This window comes from Sarcophilus harrisii, chromosome 1 (assembly GCF_902635505.1).
Source record: "Sarcophilus harrisii chromosome 1, mSarHar1.11, whole genome shotgun sequence".
Taxonomy (NCBI): domain Eukaryota; kingdom Metazoa; phylum Chordata; class Mammalia; order Dasyuromorphia; family Dasyuridae; genus Sarcophilus; species Sarcophilus harrisii.
Genome location: NC_045426.1, coordinates 638,028,464 through 638,052,116, shown reverse-complemented (window position 1 = coordinate 638,052,116; position 23,653 = coordinate 638,028,464). Strand labels below are relative to the sequence as shown.

Sequence of the window (23,653 nt, the reverse complement as noted above, 5' to 3'; positions counted from 1 at the left end):
GAAAAATAGCTGCAAAACATAGACTCTTAGCCACCCCTGGCTTACTTTAATGCAGCAACCCATCAAGGACACACGCTTGGCAGCCAGCAGCAATTTAATTAGGTGAGATGCAGTTGCTTCTGGCCCCCATATGTGCTTTTCCAGTTCTTTCCAGGAGGCACACCTCATCTGCTTGTGGAAGATAGTGCCCACAGTAACTCAGCCTTTGTGCCTCTGTACCTTAGGGGGCCTGTGTCTGTAGGTGATATTGCTGCTTTCCCATTTCTCAGTCTCCACTTTGAACTTTCTAGCACTTTAATTGGTGAATAGCCAAAGTGTCTGCTCTTCTATCTGCTTCTAGATCTTCACCCTGAGGGTCTTTAATATCATACTTTGTTGAGAGAATTAAAAAGCAGCTGGTATGACTTGTGGTTAGTGTTAAAATTTATTCTGTACAGCACATGTCATGCGGTGGGGACATCTGCTTTCCACAGTCTTGCAAATGACCCTTAGCTCATAGGAAAGCTCGATTTTAGTGTTACCTCCTCTAGGAAGCCTTTCCTGATCTCCCACTCCCCCAATCACTAAGGCCCTTTCCCTGGGAGTTCTTTGGTATCTACTTTGCATCTTAATTTCTGTGTATATATTATTTCCCCTCAATATAAGCTCCTTGAGGAAAGGAAACATCTCATTCTCAAGGGCCTACTTCAGTGCCTGATATACAGTAGTGACTTCATAAATACTTGTTGAATGCATTGAATGAATGCATGAATTCATACAAATAGCTCCATTAAGAGAAGGGAGTGATTTATACAGTGAAATTTAATTTAGATACATATATATATATATATATATATATATATACACATATATATATTATAAGCAAGCAAAAATGATATATGCTCGTGTGATATATGTATTTGTTATTTAATACCAATTGTCCTGTCTTAAAGTATCCTGTGTGGAGATAGCGACAATGTATACATGTTATCTGGATTATGGCTAACTCAATAGTTGCTCATTTTAGATATAATCTTACCACACAAAAGGCATACCCAGCCAGGTGATAGTCAGGCCTTAAAAGGCCAGTTGTCAAGCTGAAGATAAAGAGGAATAAACAGGTACATTAACATGAGGCAGGAAAAAAGGTAAAATATCAGGGCTGGAAGCTAGTCAGGATGAAAGTTCAAATCAAAGAGATGGGAAATGCCATGCAAAAAAGACTGTAAAAGTGAGAGCAGAGAAGTGTGGGCTTGATGAAATCCATAGAGGAAAAAATGACACTGAACAACTAAGATTAGAACACCACAGAACCACATATTTATTATTCTTTGTATTTATTTATATTTTTATTTTCCTCTGTTACATGTAAATTAACTTTTTTTGGTTACACATGTACATATGAATCATTTCAGGAGAGAAAATCAGAACAAAGGGGGAAAACCATGAGAAATAAAGAAGAAAGAAAAAAGTGAATATAGCATGTGTTGATTTACATTCAGTCTCCATAATTTTCTCTCTGAATGAGGATGGTGTTTTCCATCCAAAGTTTATTGGGATTGACTTGGATCAATGGATTGCTGAGAAGGATTAATTCTATCATAGTTAATTATTACACAACTCTGCTGTTGCTGTATAATATTTTCCTGGTTCTGCTTGTTTTATTCGGCATCAGTTTATGTAAAATTTTCCAAATCTTTCTAAAATTGTCCTAAAACCAAAATTTAGAACTGGAAGGGACAATAGAGGCCACTGAATCCAACCTTCTCATTTGATAGATGAGTAAATTGAGGCTCAGGTGAATTAGGCAATTTCCCCCAGGGTCACACAATTAGTGTGAGAGAGAGAGAGAAAGAATTTTAAGCTAGATTTTCTCAATGGGAGCCAGGAAAACAAGACTAAAGTAGATATCATCAAACTTCCATTTCTAAGTAACTACAGAGCACTTTCTTCACAATAACATTATAAGGTAAAAATAGAAATTATTGTTATTATTCTTTTATAGGTAAAGAAACCTATCTCAGAGGGGCTGAGTAATATCCAAGGTCTCATGGCCACTGACTCCTCATTTAACTCCTTCATGCCTTTTCTTCCTATGTGTTCTTGTTCATGTTTTCCTATAAATCTCTTCAAAAATCCCATGATTTCAAAATTCAAAGGAATCTCCAGGTTCATCTATTTTAATGTCTTCTACAATACATCTACCACATAACTATCTATCCTTTGTGTGAACATTTTCATTGAGAGAGAATCTGCATGCTCCCAACAGAGTGAATCAACTTGTTATTCAGGAAGTTGGGATTTTTGTTTTGTTTTGTTTTGTTTTAGTTCTGTTTAATTCAGGAGGCCCTGGGTTCAAATTCTAATAGTGATGAGAATTTGAAAGTATATGTGCAAATAATTAAATGTGATTTTGGAGAATGGCCTCAATCTGCTCAGTTCTCAGCCTCACTCATTGGGATGTGCGTGTGTGTGTATATATATATATATATATATATATATATATATATATAGCTAATATATTGGGAGCAAGTCAGCTAATCTCAACTTCAGTTTTCCCATCTGTAAAATAGGGATAATGATAGCACCTCACAAGGTTGTTTTAAAGAACAGTAATATGCAAATTATTTTGAAAACTTTAAAGCACTATATAAATGTTACTATTACTACTATCATTGTCACTATTGTTATTGCATGGAAAACTTAATAAGTTGCCCATGTAGCTAATTTAGTAATTTTGTAATTTAGGCAAGGGACACTTTTCATCCAGCTTAATTTTTTAAGTATGTATGATTAGACTGATGTCTTGTAAATTAATATATATTTTATTGCAGAATCAATGTAGTTATCAGTATTGGTACAATGTCATTCATTCCTGGATTGGGAGACCTTCCCTATAGCAAAGAAACCCTTTGTTTAGAATCTGTAAAGGACATCTGTAATATTGGCACACGGTTTAAGGGAGGTTTATCTCTATTTTAAACATAGATTGGTTTTAGCACTCATTGAGCAAAACTATCTTTTAGCATACATAAGGGAAAAAGCCTTCAAAATAACATTTTATTCTAAGGCAAATGCTTCTGAAAAAATAGTATAGAGTAAATGCTGGCAAAGATAACAAATATTGGGACTGATAAGTGTGGGAAGATAAGTACAGTAATGCATTGTTGGAGGAAGCTATGAGTTGGTCTAACCATTCTAAAAAACAACTTTAAATTATAAGAAAGTGACTAAATTGCATATAACCTCTGGTTCAGAGATTCTTTGTTTTTGTCTTTCTCTGTCTCTGTCTCTTTCTGTTTTTCTCTATGTGTGTGTATATATATATATATATATATATATATACACACACACATACATATATACATATACACCCACACACATAGATATATATGTGTTTGTCTCTTTCTGTTTCTCTCTGTCTCTATCAGTTTATATATATGTGCACATATATACACATACACCTATACATATATATATATATGTGTGTGTGTAAATATATGTATTGAGACATATGTATGTTACATACACATATACAAATATAAAAGCTCAATAACAGAAAGAATAATCTTTTTTTTTTACCAAAATAAATATTTATGGAAACAAAGAAGTGAATACCAAGTAGATGTTCTTCAATAAAGGAATGGCGTTTCATGTTATGACACATGAATGTGATGGGGTATTATTATGCTATAAGAAATGAAGAGTATGAAGGGCATGAAGCATTAGAAGTCATACAAACTGACAAAGTAAAGCAAGTAAAAGCATAAAGATATGAGTCACTGAGCACTGACTATAACAACATAATGAAATGAAAACAAATCAATTGACACTGAATTCTGTGAAATTCTAATGACCTAGCTTTGTCTCAAAGAACATATGAGAAATGACTTGCCCTTCTTTATCGAAGATCCACTTTTGTTTCCCCCCTAAAGTTCCTCTAGGGGTAGCTAAGTGGCATCATAGTGCATAGAGTACATAGAGTCAGGAAGACTCATCTTCCTGAGTTCAAATCCACCTTCAGATACTTACTAGCTATGTGATCCTTGGCAAATATCACTTAATCTTGTTTGTCTTATTTTCCTCATCTATAAAATGACCTGGAGAAGGAAATACCACTCCACTATCTTTGCCAAGAAAGTCTCAAATAGGGTCACAAAGAGTCAGACACCAATGAAAAATGACTGAACAACAATAGGACTCTAAATATAAAATATTATATATAACATCAGAATTTTTTGATGTGTTGGCTATTTTTTTTAGAATTTTTTTTTTCTTTAAAAAATTTTTTTATTATAGGGCAAGGTTTTCTGGAATGGGAAGGGAAAAGGAAGGGATACATTGGAAATTATAGATTAAAAGTAAAAAATAAATTTAAAAAATATTTTTTAAAAAGAGTAAACATAACTAGTATGGAATATTTTCCATACCCTCAATCAGTTGAATGGTTGTAGAGATGTGATTAGCTATAGAATTATTAGTTAAAATTAGTGAAAATTTGTTTTCCCCCCTTGATGTTTTTATCAAAAATACCATCTATGCATTCATAGACTATTCACATAAAGATTTTACAAAGATGAGAAAACAGACACAAGAGTCACTTATTTTTAGTAAAACATCATCCATGACATTTTACATTTTCTTAGAAACAGTCAATCAGTCAAAAAGCATTTTATTCTCAGGACTTACAGTGTGCTAAATGTTGGGCATGCAAAGAAAAGAAAATAATCTGGTCCCTGCCTTTATGGAGCTTACATTGTAATAGCAGACACAACATGTAAATAAGTAGGCACATACAAGATACATAGACACACATATATATTTAGTAAAAGGCGCTGTTAGGCATTAGCATATTGGAGGAACTAAGAAAGATATTCTATAATAGGTGGGATTTAAAATGCTTCTTGAAGGCAGTCAGGGAAACTAAAAGATGGAAATGAAAGGTATAATAATCCTGGCATGGGGGATAGATACTGTAAAAGCACAGAGATTGAAAAGGGAGTGCTTTGTTTAAGGAAGTGCAAATAACCCAGTGTTGCTGGAATATAGAGTGTATGGGGGAGAGTAATATTCAAAGCTTGAAAAAGTAGAAGGGATGAGGTCATAAATGCCAATCAAAGAAATTTATACTTGATTGTGGAAGTACTAGGCAGTTTATCGGAAAGGAAATGCCTTATGGCTTTAACTACACTTCAGAAAAATTACCTCAGAGGATGAGTTAGAGTAGTGAAAGACTTGAACAGGAAGATGAGATATGATGAAGATCTGAACTATGGTTATACTTGTGTAAATGGAGAGAAGATGATATATATGAGATATTGTGAAAGTAGAGATGACAAAAGATTGGTTATGGAGGGTGAATGAGTTAAAGTCAAAAACAGCATGAAAACTGACTGCAGACATGGGAGACTAAGAGGGTGATGATTCTACAACAGTGCTATTAGATGTTGGAAAGAGGGGAGGGTTTGGAGAGAAAGCTCGTGAGTACTATTTTGGACACATTGATTTTCAGATGCCTATGGGACATCTCATTGAAGATGCAGTTAGGAATATTAGGCCAAGAGCTCAGGAAGGAGACTATGATTGCGTCTATAGAACTAAGATTTAACTGCATAGGAATAATTGAGCCCATGGGAGCTGATGAAATCACAAAATGGAATAGTAATAAAAAAAGAAGGAAAAAAATCAGGACAAGAGCATTAAGGGACACCCAGGGTTAGTGGATGGGATGTGGACAAATTAGCAAAGGATATTGAGAAGAAATGGTGAGAGGGATGGGAGACCCAGGAGAAAGCAATGTCATGAAAACCTAGTGAAGAGAGAATAACAAAAAGGAGGTAATCAACAAGAGTTGAATTCTACAGAGAAGTAAAAAATGATGAAAATTTTGAAAAGACCATTAGATTTAGCAATTATGAAGTTATTCTTTATAATTTATAATGAGATTATAACTTTAGAAAGAGCAGATTCATTTGAATGATGGGGCAAAAAGTCAGATTACAGACAAGTTAGATGACAGTATGAGAAGAAGAAATAAAGATACCTAGTAGGGACAGCTTTCTCAAAGATTGTACTGTAATGCCAGAGAAACTGAGGAAAGATAGAGATTAGATAGTTTTAAATATTTTATTTGAATTTCTGAGAGGGAGAGATTTTCTGGGACCAAAGGATCCATTTTGGTCCCAGGGCTGATGTCTTAAAGTATCAGCATCAACATCAGCATCGAATGTGAAATTATGTGAAAGTATGTGAAAGTATCCTTCTCAACACCCCCAACAAAGGCAAGGAGGTGAAGTTCAAACTCTGGTGAGCGTGGGAATTTCCAGAAATGGACCATCAATCCAGTTCTGACAGTTTGGGGGTAAGATCATAAATTCCGATAAACTGGGAATGAAGGGGAATAGTCACTAGAGACAGAAAGTTTGGAACTTAGAGATAGAAGTTGCCAATTAGGTATCTGAGATAGGACATCTGAAGTTTTATCTTTTGGAATGCCACAGTGGCCAGATCTCCACAGCTCTAATTATCTCAGTTCTAATGGTCAAGAAGGGGAGTTGCAACCAGGGGGATTGAGGCAGAACAATTCAAGGAACCGAGTCAGAGCAATTTAGGGAAACTGATATAGGAAAATTTAGGGAAACCGAGGCTGGGCAATTAGGGAAACTGAAGCAGGACAATTAGGGAAACTGAGGCAGGACAATTAGGGAAGCTGAGGCAGGACAATTTAGGGAAACTGTGGCCCAAAAGTAGCAGTTTCATAACCCCCTAACTTGCCTCAGAAACCTTTGGCATTCCCCTGGAGTCAGTCATTGCTTATAAGTGCCATTTTTAGGCAGTTTCTTCTTTGAGAGGCATGTTCCTTCTTTTTTGTCTTCCCAGGTCCCCTTATTCTTCCAGGCAGGATTTTTCTAACCTCTGCTTTGAACCATAATAATCTGGGAAATAGAGTCTTTCTTACCATTTTCAGAGTCCAGTTATGTTTTTTCTCTCTCCTCTACCCCACACAAAAGAATGGAGAGGAGAAAAGGTGAAAAGGAAAGCTTAGCAATCAGCTGGTTCTTTTATATGCCTACTCTACTTCTCAATTTTTTTTCTAAAAGATGTTACTACCTGTAATCTCTCTACATCTTCTGCTGTGATATTTTACAACTGAGTTTGTATTTAAATGTACTTTGTCCTTGGCTGTCTTGAGCTCTTGGCTTGGCTCAGAAAAAGTTTGGGGCTCAGCCAAATTGAATTCATATTGGCTTTAGGCAAACAAAATTAGAAAGGCAAATCTATTTCATTTAAGAAAAAACAATGACAGAACACAGTCTAAAAGTAAGGAAATGAATAAAATTCTAAAGTCCTTGAGCTAGAGGAGAACTTGGAGGGTGCTTCAGGGCCACCCCAACTTTCCAGCCTGCAGAGGGTCTTCAACAAATAGTCATTTACTGTGCATAATCAAGAAAGAGTTTACACTGTATTCTATTCACCCTATTTACCTCTATTCACCCAGGTGCTCCTCTGGAAGTGATCAAGGTTATTTATGTTCTTTTTAATATCTAGTTCTCAGAACTGAAAACACTATTCCTGAGTGGACAAAAACTCCAAATATTCTGCTAGAAAATGTACTGAATCAATTTATTTGTTAGGACTGAGGAGAAGTGTAAAGTTGTATAAAAACTCCAAGTCAAAAGACCTGAGTTTCCCATTTGATACATGGAGGAGTTAAATGTCACCATTTAAGTCCCATGGTGAAGAGAATACCACACTGAGAAAGTCTCTGATCTGCCATAAAATAGCTTTGTTATGGATTAGTGGAGGGCAGCCCAGGTGAACAAACCCATATAAATATATTCCAGAGTCAGAAATTGGGAGCTGAACTTAAACCCTCATACCTAAATTTCTCTATTCCACAGGACATGTCTAGAGGCCCTGAAAGGTCTCTTCTGGACTACTGACAATTGGGAGATATTTGCCTATATGAAGCTACAACAGGGCTGGGACCTTTTCAAGAAGATGAATACATTCAAAGAGGGTGTGACTCTCCTGACTAGGTACTTGGGGAAAAGATACCAGAGATAGGGTTAAAGGAAAAATTTGGGCCATGATGTCCTTGAAATATGAAATTCTTTGGGGGATTAGATCTCAAGAGGCATGCCTGTAATATCTTTGGAATTTGTGCTCCAGGTTCTTCTTATTTCCATGCCCACAGAATCTCTCACCCCATGTCCATGGTCTTCAGACTACTTCTGGTTCTCTCCTGTGCAGACTGGAGGTGTCTGAAAATTCCGCTTTGCTGAATATCTGGAAACAGGATGTATTCTTCATTTTGAGGGACTGGCACTTTGAAAACATAGGAGGGAAATACTAAAATCCAAGGGGTGAAACACAAGAAAGAGTGATTCCACTGACAAGTGAAAGTGCAGGAGAGAAACACACAAATTCATACATATATGCACACAGAGAAAGAGACAGACATAGATACAGAGTGATAGAGACAGAGATAGAAGAGACAGAGGTGTATATATTTCTATATATGTTTGCATGTATACATATATATACACATACATACATATATGTATGTATATATTTTTTGTTTACTTTCTACACTAATTTATTGGTCTTTCTTTTTTGGAAGAAGGTAATATGTAATCCAAAGCAATGTTGCATTAATGTTAAAATTTCAGGTCCTGTGACAGAGTAATGAGGGAGATATTTGGTATTATGTGTCTGTCAAATTGCATCCCATAGATGGCTGTTTCCTTACTCTATGGAGAAGTCCTATGTATAGCACCTAGGACAGTTCCTGGTACAATGCTAGTTGACTGACCTACTGAACTTTCCTTCCCATCTCTGACCCTGGTTCTCTATTCCCTATCCTCAACTGGACAAATCCATCATTAGAGATTCAGAGTTTTCTCCCTGCTTATTTCTTTCCATAGGGCCATAACTCACTATAAGTGTGAGATCAAGAACATTTTAAGTCATGCCATGCTTAGCATGAAGAGTCCATACGAGCGGGATCATTTGGTAGGCATCCTCGTTATCATTGAGGTAAGGCTGTCCAGGCAGAATCCTATAGCTACTCTGTAGGGAAGTGATGGACTCCAGATCTCTCATTTAGGATCTCAGGATAGGAGCCTGAAAATCTAGAGCAGCCCCTTCTTTGCAAGGTTGTGAGGAGGAACTCATAAGCTGAGGGAAGAGAAGCAATTTTGTTCAGATAGCTTTTGATCTAGTAATGGATCCAAACAGGTCTCCTCCATGGTAGCTGTAGGCAAAATTATTGTATACACTGTGGGGTACCCCATGTAGTGAACATTTATCTCCTTCATTCCCATAAGATCAGGAAGAGTAGATGATGGAATAGCAGAATCTCAGAGTTGGCAGAGACCTTAAGGGAGCACCTAGTTCCATTTATACCTGAATAAAAGTATCCTTCTCAACACCCCCAATAAATAGCAATTCAACTTCCATTTGAAGACCTCTGATGGAGAAAACTGCTTGTGACAACTCATTTCACTTTATGATAGCCCTTATTTTTAAAATGTTTACTCCCTTGCATTGAACCTAAAATTTTCACAACTTTTACTAAGTGTTGCTAGTCCTTCCCTTCTGAGGCCCAACAAAACATCCATTTTGTCTTTCACATGATAGCCCATCAGATCCTTAAGAACAGCTAGCACATTCCCTTTAAATCTTCTCTTCTTCAACTGAGAATCCTCAGTTGAACAATTATCCCTTCCACATCATGACTTTCCCACCAGTTTTGATATATATCATGGGCTGACCTAAGATGTTAAATAGAAAATTTTTGTCAGTTTTATAGAAGCCACAGATGATATGTGAAGGCGAGAAAATGGCACAGAGAAAGTTTAGAAACTCAGAAATGCATAATATATATAGTATAAATCTACATTTTATTTTTATTTTATTTTAAACATATATTTTTAACATCATGACATCATAATAATTCAGACTTCTTTGGTACAAAGGAAGGGCCAAAAACTTTTATGTGGATTTTCCAGATCACAGGATGCCCTACCCCTAACCCCATGATGTGGAACAATAACTGTAGTGGGGTTTCTAGTCCTCTTTCTATACTAGTTTTCTTCCCCTGGACAGACACTGGTTTGGCAATTTATTTCTTAAAATGTGGCATCCCGAATTGAACACCTTACTCCCAATAAATTCTGAGTAGGTCAAAGTAGAACAGTATTACTGACATTGATTCTGGATGCTCTGACTCTCTTAATACCTCTCTAATTTTCATTGCAATTTGGAAGGTTACAATGTCACAGTGTTGATTTGTTGAACTTGTGGTCCACTCAGATCCCAGTACTTTCCTAGAGAAGTTATTGTCTAGTCACACTATTCTCATCCCATATTGTGAAGTTTTTCTTTTTTGCTTTTTTTCCCCAAGTTAAGGGGCAAAGTTCATTATGTTTCAGTGAGCTATGTTCTAAAAGAATTTAGCCTTTTTTTTTTTTTTTTTTGCTTTGTTAACCCAAGTTTCAGGAAAAAGACAAAGAGTTCTTGGTAGTGAAATAGACTGACAGACTGACAGAGCATGGAACTAAACCAACCAAAACAAAAGATTAAAGCAAAGGAGGGAGTCCTGTGAGGTTCAAATAAATATAAAAGCAATAATGATAATCTTAATGTATACTTTGAAAAGTATAGAATACTATCCAAAAGAGAGTGGTTCATTATTGGTATTATCATAAATTCTTATCATTTCTATTTAGAGCTTTATAATTTATAAACTACTTTCACATTCATTTTTTTCTCATTTGATTCTTACATCTTTAGAGGGCACACAGGGTAAGAATCATTATTGCTATTTTATAGAAAGATAAATGTATGCTCTGGGAATGTAGAGGTCTTGACCAAAATTAAAGCTATTTACAATAAAGTGGGTATTTAATTTCATGTTTTCTGTCACCTACTCTAGTACTTTTTACTCTGGAGAGTAGAGACTTTGGAAAGGTTACAAAGTATGTGAAACTTTTCCAAGTATATATATATATATATATATATATATATATATATATAGTAGAATTATTTTTCACATGGTCTTAAAATGGAGAACTTGGAAGACTGAATAGAGACGGAGATTTAGGCTTTGTCTATAGAAAAACTTTCTAACAATCAGAGCTGTCCAAAAGTGGAATGAGCTGCTTTTGGAAAAATGGGTTCTCTATAATAAATTTGTTTTATGTAGCACTTTTCTATAGCACAATGTGCTTTCCCCAAAAACAACCCTGGGAGAAAAATTGTCAGCAGTTAAGAGATTTGTCCTAGATCATATGTATCCAATCCAATCCAGGCATTTATTGTATTCATTATTTATAAGGCACTGGGGATATAAAGACAAACCAAGACAATTTTTAAAAATAAAAACAATTCCTTCCCTTAAGCATATTATTAATGGAAGGAGATGGCTTCTTAGTTACTTTACCAATCTGAGATTCATGAATCTGTACTCTCTGATTCTTTCTTCTGTCATTGAGTAACAAAGGATGTAAGTAGGAAGAAAAGAAGGTGAGCCTTATTTTGACCAAGTATTAGATAGGGTAGATAGAAAATATTCCAGATTTTACAAATGATAAAACTGTCTCAGAGAGGATGAGATCTGCTCAAGATCACACAGGCAGCAAACTAGGATTCACAGCTGGGCCTTTATCAAGTTTGACAATAATGGACCCAAAGAGGTGCCTAGGAAAGGTCACTTAAATAATCCAGGAAGTGGGTAGGGAAGCTCTTAGTAGTCAGACTAAAGGATAAGACAAATGATTGTCATTAAAACAGATCAAGTACTCCAACTTAGTAATAAGAGATCTGCTGCTTAAACATGTTGCCCAATATCTGGGCACTGATTCTCAGGGATCCCTCCCCCCCAGTAGCTGAGAGGAAGTTCAATCCTAGGCTTTCATTGTCCTAGCATACAGTTTCTGTGGGCATCTCATTCCCCAAGTGAAGTTAAATTTGAGAATAAAAACTGGCCACAAAATGGTGGGGAAGAAAAATCACCAGTGAATGGATCATGACAATACACTGAGCTCAGTGAACAAAGTTCCATTGAGTTTCACTGCTATGTGAAGAAGATGCTAGAGAAGATTGTACCAACTTTGGCCATATCTGCCCTTGGGACCCATTGAAACCAAGAATCTGGATTGGGCAATGGGTATTTTTCATCTTGATTTCCCCCCCCACCTCCAGGCAGGAAAGGCAGGGCATGAGATTATTCTTGGTGTACACATACCTATTTCTATGTCTCTGAAATGGTTTTTGATGGCCAGAGTTCAGGACCAGCTCTGAATAATATGAAAAGCTCACTATGAGACCTCTGTTCAGCTTCTCAACAGCAAAGAGGTCTCACGATACAAATCTCGGCGGACTATCTGGAGCTTCCTAACTTCCTCCCTGAGAAATTCCAACATGGTGGTACAGACCATGAGCTTGCAGGGGTTGGGTAGCCTTCTACTTCAACCTGGGAAGGTAAGAAGGGAAATACTATCAATACTATTGATGGGAAATACCTCCAAAAGGATATCCCTACCAGTTCAGGATTCAAGGTTTAAGGCCATGATTGTTCCTTCCGACCCTCTTGCCCTTCCCAAACACTTTGTTAAAAAAAAAAAGTTCACTATCCTTTCGTATTTGCCTTGGACACACACTACTTTTAGCATTATTAAAAGTTCCTCTTCTATTTTATCCTATTTTTCTCCCCTCCTCACATCCCCTTAATATAGAATCACAGAGCTCAAGAATTAGAAGATAACTCAGAGGTTATCCAACACATGTCCAAACAATATCTATAACTTATTCAAATTCTAAATGGATTTTTAAAATCTCACCAATTCAGATGTTCCCTCCAATAATACAAATTGTAGCATATACTGCCTGCCCAATCCTATGTTACTCTTCTCCCTATCTCCCAAGAAGTTGGCAAGGTAGTTGATCCAACATGCTGGTCTCCCTTGTTTTCTCTTTACATAACACTGATAGCAGTAGAACACACAAATTATTTTGTTTGCTATCTCCTGCTTTTGTAACATGCCCATCCCATTTTTTGTTACTCACTTACTTAGTTGACATCACTTACTCTAGGTTTTTTTCTTTATAATTCCTTATTTGTTATATGTTTTAGACAGATCATATCCACATATGTCGCTTCATTGGACTTTGAGTGATATTCACTTTTAAATCTTAGAAACTAATAGTGACTCAAAGTCATGAAACAATGCTGACAGAATATAACTGTTAAAAAAATGAACATTTGCTTAAAGGCAATTAAAGGAGCTTTGCAATTTCTTAAAAGCAATTTATCTCACTCTCTTTTTTAATAGTGAAACCCATTGTCCACCCACTGTCAGCATCTAACCAAGAAGTAGTTACTGATAGCTGAATTCTATGTTGTTCCTGTAATCACTTATCATTATTTGGGACCATAGAGATTACTCCAGACTTTACAAATTCCAGATTATTTGGTTTTTCCTATGTGGATGTTTATGTCAAAATCATTTGTGGGAATATGAATTTTATTTAAAAAGTTTATCCAGGGTCTCATGAAACCAAAATCTTGTCATCTGCAAAGAGGAACATCTGGAAGACTTTACCCTCTACAGAGAATTAAATCTTCAACTTAAAACAGACTTCTCCCATTATAGTGGCAAACACCTTGGGTTGGCATGTCATTATCATCCCCCTTATCTGGTTTTAATCATAGGTTTATTGAATAAGGCTCTCTGTGTCTATAAATTTCACAAAATCTTGAATAATGTTGACATATACATGGTATATGTATGCCTTTTAGGTGGCATTTTGTTCTACTGAACCAATAATTAATAAACAGCAAGCCAAATGAGATCTTGAATTCACCAAAGAATCTTCTTTAGTCTAAGCATCCCCAGCTCTTTCAACTGATATTTATGTAATTTGATTTCTAGATTCCCTCCCCATCCAAGTCACCATTTGAATAAACTTTTATTTAATATTCCTCCTACAATATGGTACACATGCAATGATTGTAGCTTCTCCATGTCTTCTCTCCTCCAACTTAGACAGTCACAGTTCTTTCAATTGCTCTTCATAAGATGAGGTTTCCAGAACCTCTCTCTGTCCAAGAAGGGAAGGAACTGAGGTCACTGAAATAAACTTCCATCCCTTTACTATTTTTCAAAAGACCTGACAGCTTAGGGGGGAAAATTCTGAGGGACTCAGCGTTTTGGGTGGAAGTGGTCTAAAAGACACTTGTAGCTTTCTGGACTGTACAAAGCCTTTTGGAAGATCCTTGGAAGGAGTATCCTTAGGTTTTTCTCCTTTTCATCCTCATTCCCTGTAGGGAAATCTGCTCCGGAGCCAACTATCTGACCTGATGGAAGGATTATTGGATCAGGAAGAGGAGAACATTTTGGTACTTATAAGCATCATTGGTGAAATCCTGCATCGCCTGACTTTACAGGGTGCTGGCTCCAACAGCCTCAAGGTGGCAGAGCAGCTGTATGATCTCTTTGATGATGTAAGTGTCAGGGCTAAGCAAAGGGGTGGATAACCAGGGTCAGGAGCTAATGGAAAGAATTCATCCCTTAACCTGAAGACTCCCTAAATCACATCAGCTTCCAGGAACACAAGGCCTTTCATTTATGGCTGGTCTAGAATACTTTACTTTGGTCCCTGGAGTATTACTTTGAAATGCTTTTTTTCCCTTTAAGACAAGACAGAACATTTTATTGATCCCCTTTGTCTTTACATCACAGTCATACCTGGAAGAAAAAAGAATTGAAACAAACTCTCTCTTTCTCAAGAATTTTCCCTTGTAGGGAAAAAAACAAAAAAGAAACATTTGATACATTTGATAAGGTGACATTGCATAAAGCTTTGTCATCTCTTAGTCCTCTGGCTTTCTTCCATGAGGAAGAAAATGTGCTTCTATTATTTGTTTCCTGAGGAATTCAGTTTTCTATATTACTATAATTACCAATAGATAGTAATATTCATATAATTTATAAAGTTTATACAATGTTTTATAGTTTACAAATCACTTATATATCATGACTCAGTGTTTACTTCCTTTTAATGATCATTTAACTTAAATAGTGGTATTGATTATGCAAATTATCCTTTGGTTTCTTTTTTTCTTGTACATTAGTTCATATTACATTTGTCATATTTCTCTGAAATTTTCCTATGTGTTATTTATTGCTAAATAACAATATTACATTCCACTCATAAACCACTGATTTTAGGTATTCTCTAATCAATAAGCACCCACCTTCTTTCTAGTTCTTTCCCACCACGAAAAAGTATGAATATGTTGTTACAGACGTCTGTTTCCATTTTCTTTCTTTCTTTCTTTGGGTATATACTTAGTAGAGATATTACTGGCTCAAAGAGTAGAAACAGTTTAATAAGATTTATTATGTAGTTCTGGTACCTAGAATGGTTGGATCAATTTACAGACCAACCAATAATGTATTTAGTGTATCTATATTTAGATATATGTATCTATAGTTCAACGTTGACCATTGCAATTTGGGGAGATATACATATACATACATAAAAAATATATGTGTGTATGTATGCATGTAATATGCATACATAAAACATATATAACAATATAGCACAATATGTATGCATATAACATGTTATGTGTATATGTGTATGTATGTATCATGTATATGTGTGTATACATACCAAGATGTATACGTGTGTATGTAAGTATGTATGTATATATGATGTAGGGAGACTGGTTAGAAAGTTATCGCAATAGTCTGGTAATGAGGGCCTGAACTAGGGTTGTGGATATGCAATGGGAAAGAAGGAGATTTTATATAAAAGACCTCATGAAAGTGGAAATGACAAAATTTGGCAGTAGATTAAATGCTTGTGTGTTGAGAGAGTGAGCATTGAAGAACCCACCTAGATTGTGAGCCTGGATGACTAAGAGAATGCTGATACACTCACCAGTAATAGGGATCTTGCTTCTCGATTGCTAGTGGACTCCCCAAATTACTTTTTATTTACTTTGTCTATATTTTGGATTCACTTTTAGGTATTTATGTTTTCCCCTATCAAAATGCAAGTCCCTTGGCAGCAGTGAGGGATTTTTATTTGTTGGTTTGGTTTTTGTCTTTGTATTTCCAGAGTCTAGAGTGGTGTCAGAAGTCTAATGCATCTTTATTGAATGAAAAATGTTGCCTGTGTGCCAACCATCACCTGCATCTCTTGGATTCATGTTTATAGGGGTCTTTTTGGTACATAGACCATGTATATAATTTAAGTCCCTGTGCCAGTGTAATACTGGAGACTTCTAAATTCAACCTCCCGCTTTTAATCACAAGATATTTTTATTACCATATTAACTGTAACATGGGTAGACCATAACAAAGAACCGATAATTTAATTGAAACAGAAAAGGAAACCACACAAACATTAAAATACTCAACCATCTCGTAAATAGATTACTACTCTCCAGTTCCCCAGTATTTTGCCTTTTATACATTTTTCTGTTTGTAATAAGGGCTATTCTGTACTTTCCTGGTAACTTTCTAAAATTTCTTTCAACCTCAGTCACCAATTTGTTTGTCTGTCCTGTCCTATTTTCATTAGCTGTCAATTTGGGTAACAACTGTCCATACTTAGGATTCTCCTTTTTTCCTTCTCTTTTCTTCTTGCCATGAAAATGTTCCTTAAAAAATCAATCTACCCATTGTCCTCAAACTCGATAACTGGAGCCTCATGGGCTTTTGATGGGATGAGGTACTGCAAAACACACTCAGAAGTATGTAATGTCTACTTAAAAAAACAACTCCTCTTACATGGATTAATGATTACATTAGGTATTCTCTATTTTTAACGGCAAAAAACTGTGGGGAAAGAGCCTCAGTGAAGAAAGAAGACATTTCAAAAGCATATGGAATCACAAAGATGCCCAGCAATTGAATTTAAAGAGAAAAATTTTGGGATGATTTAAGGAGAATCTGAAAAAGCAGATGGATCCCATGTGAGGAAGGAGAAGGGTTTAAACTGAAAGAGTAAGGGAATTCATAGAAGATCCCAAGAAACAGAACAAGAAGGATATAGAATAGAAAAGGAGAAGAAAGGGATAGAAAAATGGGTATGATTGTCAAGGTACTAATAAGGTAACAAGGCAGAGTTAAAGATACAGGCAATTTTCCTTAATAGTTCTTCAGAATAGGAGCTAGCAAGAACAGCAAAGAATTTCAAATCTCACTTCAGTAAGTCTGAAAAATGGGGAGAAACTTGTACTGATATATATATATAGAAGATATAATAGTTTTATTTCTGTGACTGTTATGTATGCAAAAAGTATAGGTTACTCTCCCTCCTAGAAGAAAATTTAACACTAAAAGGATTTTAATTGACACAAAACAAGGGAACAAAACTTGGTTCATTTTAGCCATTCTTAAATTCTAGTCCTTCTATTAAAAGAATTTGTAGAACATATCAATGAGAATGAAGAGTACCTTAAAAGAAAGAGTCAGGAAAAGAGCTTTAGTGTTAAATTTTTTTAAAGGATAAAATTAATCTGAGAAGTAAAAGGAAATGATGACTACTGTCAAGAAGTGAGAAAATGAAAGAATGTGAAAGAAAATAAAAAAGAAGAAAGATCATGAGATACTTAGAGATAAGTTATCTATGAGGATCATCTCAAAGAGGATGGAACTGGACTTTCTGAGAAAAGGAATTATTTGCCTCCAAGGACGGTTGCTGTCAATTCTCCTGTAGAATTGAAAAAGAGTTCATTTACTAAGGATCAGAAGAAGAAAAGAAAAGTGGAAGTTGACAACTCTTTTCTGAGGAGATTTTTGATAACAATATTAGAGAGGTCAATTGGCTTTTCATGTATCCCAGATATGAAGGGGAATCACTGAAGACTGGCTAAGATGTATGAATATTGCACACTTCTGGTGATTTATTTCAGTACAAATGATACAACCATGAGGAATCTAGAAGATATTGCTAGATATTACAAAACCGTACCCAAGAAAGTGATAGATTTCAGGGCATGGATGATTTTTCTTCATAATGGAAAGACCTAATTGAGAAGTGAGTAGTTTGATAAAGTCTATAATAAAGAGACATACATCTCATATTGTAAGAGAATAAATTTAGAGAGTATAAATAGGATTCCATGACTAAAGTTCTAGAAAAGAAGTTAACCCAAAAGGAATGGGAAGTCCTCATAATGAAAAACTAAAGACTGAAAGTGAAATAATTCTCACTCAGAAAAAAAAGGAATTCTAAAGGAAACAATGCTAAGGTATTGAGAGACTCAGCAATTTAGATTTTTATTTTTTTAAATTTTAGTCATTTATTTATGTCTTTCTTTTTTATGTTAAACATGGTAAAATATATGTTAAATCCAATATAGGCATACATATTTATACAATTATGTTGCTGCACAAGAAAAATCAGATCCAAAAGGGAAAAAAATAAAAAAGAAAATAAAATTCACACAAACCACAACAAAAAGAGTGAAAATACTATGTTATGATCCACTCTCAGTTCCCATAGTCCTCTCTCTGGGTTTAGATGACTATCATCAAAAAATCGACCAATTTAGAGTTTTTAAAAAACTCATGCAAGAAAGCAAGGATAGGTGACTTTAACAGAAAGAGAACTAAGTGTAACAAGAGTCTGTTAGAATATCATCAGGAACACAAGCTCAGAAAGAGCTGAATCTGTTAAAGAAACAAGCACAACAATAAAAAACAGTACAGAGGTATTTTTAGTTACATTAAGGGTTAAGAGATAGAAAGGGGGTTAAGATTGCCATTTGAAGGGAATGGAAAGACAATAATTAATAACTTATTTTGCTTCTATTTCCTCTATCAAGATCTTTAGACTGGAAAGGATAAAACAAACAGGTCAGTAGGGAGTTGATATTTAAAATAAATAAGGATATAGTAAGAAATCTGCTGACCTTGATTAGTTCAAGTCAGACAGTCCAATAACTTAGAGTATTGAAAGAACTGGCAAATAGTATTTTTTTTTATATTTAATAGCCTTTTATTTACAGGTTATATGCATGGGTAACTTTACAGCATTAACAATTGCCAAACCTCTTGTTCCAATTTTTCACCTCTTACCCCCACCCCCTCCCCCAGATGGCAGGATGACCAGTAGATGTTAAATATATTCAAATATAAATTAGATACACAATAAGTATACATGACCAAACCATTATTTTGCTGTACAAAAAGAATCAGACTCTGAAATATTGTACAATTAGCTTGTGAAGGAAATCAAAAATGCAGGTGGGCATAAATATAGGGATTGGGAGTTCAATGTAATGGTTTTTAGTCATCACCCAGAGTTCTTTCTCTGGGCTTAGGTGGTTCGGTTCATTACTGCTCCATTGGAAATGATTTGGTTGATCTCATTGCTGAGGATGGCCAGGTCCTCATATCTTGCTGCACATATAGTATTGTTGTTGTAGTATATAATGATCTCCTGGTCCTGCTCATTTCACTCAGCATCAGTTCGTGTAAGTCTCTCCAGGCCTTTCTGAAATCATCCTGTTGGTCATTTCTTACAGAACAATAATATTCCATAATATTCATATACCACAATTTATTCAGCCATTCTCCAACTGATGGGCATCCATTCAGTTTCCAGTTTCTAGCCACTACAAAGAGGGCTGCCACAAACATTCGTGCACATACAGGTCCTTTTCCCTTCTTTATAATCTCTTTGGGATATAAGCCCAGTAGTAACACTGCTGGATCAAAGGATATGGCAAATACTATTACTCAAGTATGGTCTTTAATTTCTATTAGCAGAGACTATATATACAAACATATATATTTATACACAAATGAATATAAATATATACATGTATATATGTACAGTATATACACATTCTATATGAAATAAAAAGCAAGGGAAATTAGAGGGAGCACTAGAACCTGGGAGAGTCATGAAAGGTTTCATGGAGATCAGGAATTTTTCCTAAATTTAGAAAGAGAGGGGGAGAGAGAAAGACAGAGGGGGTAAGAGAGAGGATGGAAAAGAGGGGACAAAGAGGGAGAGAGAAGGAGAGGAAGGGAGAAAGAAGAGGGAGAGAGAGGGAGGAGAAGAGGGAAAGAGGAAAGAGAAAGAGAGGAAATATTTAGGATATTTCCTAAATAGCATCCACTGACAATCTGGTGAAATCTGTGGACAACTTCTCAGAATACTGTTTTTAAATGCATGAATTAAAATACATAGGATTACAAAGGACACTAATATTGAAGTATAGTTTTATGTACATATAATTAACAAGTTCATGGACCTTAGGTTAAGAATATAGATATTGTTTTTTGAGAAGGGTTTTGGAGGAAACAAAGGATTCTAAGAAGTGAAGGTGACCTTGGAGTGCATCCAGGCATGTCAGGACATCAAGTACAGACATGGAGTTGGGAAATAAAGTGTCAAGTGTGAGGAGCTGCAAAAGGCCAGTCTAGCTGGACCATAGTATGTCAGGAAGGGAGTCATCTATAAATAATAAACTTTAAAAGGTAGGTTAAGAACCAACTTGTGAAGGGCCATAAATGCTAAAATGGAGTTTATTTAGAAAGTACTGGAGTTTATTAAGGTTATAAAATATGGTCAAACTTGTGCTTCATGGAGAGGATGAATGAGATTCATCAGGAGCCTGTGCTTTTGGAGGGCAACTAGGTGGTTTGGTGGATAGAATGCAGGACTGAGACCAGAGTTCAAATCTACCCTCAAACAGTTACTCACAGTGTGACTCTGGACAAATCACTTAACCTCATTTGCCTCAGTTTCCTTATCTGTAAAATGAGCTGGAGAAGGAAATGATAAGCCACTCCAATATCTCTGCCAAGAAAATCCCAAATGGGATCACAAAGAATGATACACAACTAAAATGACTAAACAATGACACATTGATATTGAATGAATTAAAAAATGAATGCTTAGTCTTGATGGGTTTTGACTATGACAAAGCAAACCCAATGGGCTTATTACTTCCTCATTCTTGGAAGCTATTCTCTTTTTCAAACTCAAGATTGTATGAGTTATTTTACTGCCATGTCATACAGCTCATATTAAACTTGCAGTCATTAAAATTTTTAGATCTTTTTCATGCCTCCCCGATCTTGTATTTCTGAAGATTGTTTTTTAAAGGACTGTAAATATACAAATTCCTGTTAAATTTCATCAACCCAGTATTTAAGCTTAAAATTTGGGGGAAAGGAGAGATATTATCTATATTTTCACGTATGTTAACACTTCCTCCCTGTCAATTAAAGCTTTGACCATCCATTCAATTCATTTGTCCAAGTTATTGACTGTTCATTGAGTTTAATCTTTCAAATAGGTCCCAATCCATCTAATTGTGCCATTATCTTGTTTACAGGCATACCCAAGCCTTTATTGGGAAATGGATCCCCCACCCTAAATGATTTTGCCCTCAAAGTTAATGGCAATATGTGCTCTTTTATCACACAATGTTTTTCAGTCTCCACCTGCTATTTTCATAATGCCCACCATTCAAAAATTCCTGGCTTCTCCAATGGCAAAATGCAGCCAGGATACCTCACAATCTATTGCTTTCTTATCTTCTTCCAGAATCATGTTAATACTTTAGATGCAAAGCTTATATACTAACTCGAACTTCAAACAAATAAGTGAGGATGAGACTATCTGCATTATCCCTTATGAAAACAAATGACTGTGTTAGGAGATGAAATAGAAGCTGCTTTAAATAAGGATTACACATCCATAAAGCCCCTATTATTTTGTGGGCTCTGTGAAGGGTAGATAGGATTTTAGAAACTCTGCTCTCAAGAATCTTCCAGTCTTGGAGGAAGAAAAGCCATATGGCAATAACTGTGCTTAAAAGGAAAGCAAGAAATATGCAAAGAACAAGTGCAAGGAAAGAGTTATGAGATATTTTTCCAAGAAAGAGACTATTGAATGGAGCTGAAATCCACCTTTCACCATTTTCATTGATCTAGAACAAATTACCATAATTTACATAATTATAACTTTGAATAGTACAAATTTAAATACATGTGATCACTTCACAGGATTTAGTATTCTCACTAATTGAAATATAACTGTATACCCATTTGTGCTAGTCCTTTCCTTTGGAGTTATTGAAACAAATTAATCCCTTTTCTACATTTCTAATAATTTGGAGACATTATGATCTTAAGATGTCTTCTTTCTCTAGGTTAAAATATCTTCAGTTCCTTCAATTGAATGTACTATAGTTTAATCCTCTCTCCATATTTCTCATCCTCCTCTGGACTTGCTTCATCTTATCAATGTGTGGGATGGCAACTCCTAACTCAAAATGACTACTCAGAGATTTCTCAAAGTGAACAATAGAAGCTTTATTAGAATCTCGTGAGAAGTGGGCTATCTACTCACTGAAGTCTCAGAGAGAGGACCACCAATTTCCCAGAAGTTAAGGGTGATTATATAGTCATAAATCACGGGTATACTCTTCCCCTTATCCAGTTAATTTTCACTAGCTGCTCAATGCTTGCTCAAGTGGATGTTTATGATAGTCAGTTTGTTTACAAAAGTTTACAAATGCTTATGAGCACGCTATTGTAAGGTTTGTACAAAGAATTTAATTTTCCCAAACCCATCATACCTTCATAAACTGAAATTTAGGTTATAGATTCAATCTACCTTAGCTAATGACTTTATGAGAAACCACATAATCCTTCACAATAAGGAGATTTATTTAGAGGTATATAATTCATTAAGCCAGTGGGGTTAAAAAGGTTTCTAGACTAACCAAGGAGACTTAGTTTATCTCAGGCTTCCTCAATCAACAAACAGAGATAGCTAGTTTGGAGAATTCTTGACTATCTCCAGGCCATTAAATAATTAGGTTCTTCTCTAAGCAATTAAGTAACTGCTCAATCAAGGGGGTTATCTCAGTTATTTCTGCTTGAAGAGCAAGTCTTTGCTCTTCTTCCCAGAACTTTAATGATTAACAGTTCCTTGGTGCTGAGTTTTGAATTGCCCACAATTGCCTCCCACAGTTATTATTTGGAGAAGTTATCAGTTTCATTCATCAATGAACTTCCTAAAATTTGGTGTCTAGAATTATCCACAATACTCTAGCTAAGTTCTGAACAAGGCAAAGAACAGTCAGACTATTCATTCCACTTCTGTCTAAGATTGCGTTATTTTTTTTCAGCTGCCATGTTCCATTGTTGACTCATAATTTGCAGTCTTTTAAATCCCTAATACCTTTCCCCCATGAATCATTGCTTAACCACTATTGTAAATCTTTTTTTTGTTGTTGTTGTTGTTGTTGTTGTTGTTGTTGTTTTGGTTTTCCCAACCCTAACCCCAACTCCTAACCCCAAGAAAGAGAAAAATCCTACCTATTGATCCTAGATCAATTAATTAATCCTAGATTAAACCCAAAGTCCATAGATTGCCCCATTTTGTTTGTCTTCTCAAACCTAACATCCTACTTTAATGAGTTTGTCCTCCTTAGGAGAGAGAGAAAGTTCGAGGGGAAGCCATCTTCCTCTATGGAGATGTGATCTATAGTGCTGGGAAGAAGTATGAGGAACAACTGAAGATTCATGCTTTCCAGTGCCTGGTTCCTCTCCTCTTCCATTTGGCTGATTCGTGCCCAGAGGTTGTTGTGGTAAGAAGAGATCACTCACCTAGAACTTTTGTG

General features: G+C 35.6%; 1 protein-coding gene across 1 annotated transcript in view; it reads left to right on the top strand.

Moving 5' to 3' along the window:
* Positions 1-23,653, top strand: part of LOC100916963 (maestro heat-like repeat family member 5) — a 126,536-nt gene that overhangs the window by 90,405 nt on the left and 12,478 nt on the right. Inside the window, exons 19-23 of the mRNA XM_023496533.2 lie at positions 7,881-8,018; positions 8,907-9,018; positions 12,322-12,465; positions 14,312-14,488; positions 23,465-23,620. Coding sequence (XP_023352301.2) covers positions 7,881-8,018; positions 8,907-9,018; positions 12,322-12,465; positions 14,312-14,488; positions 23,465-23,620 — 727 coding nt within the window. The remainder of the gene's footprint in view (positions 1-7,880; positions 8,019-8,906; positions 9,019-12,321; positions 12,466-14,311; positions 14,489-23,464; positions 23,621-23,653) is intronic.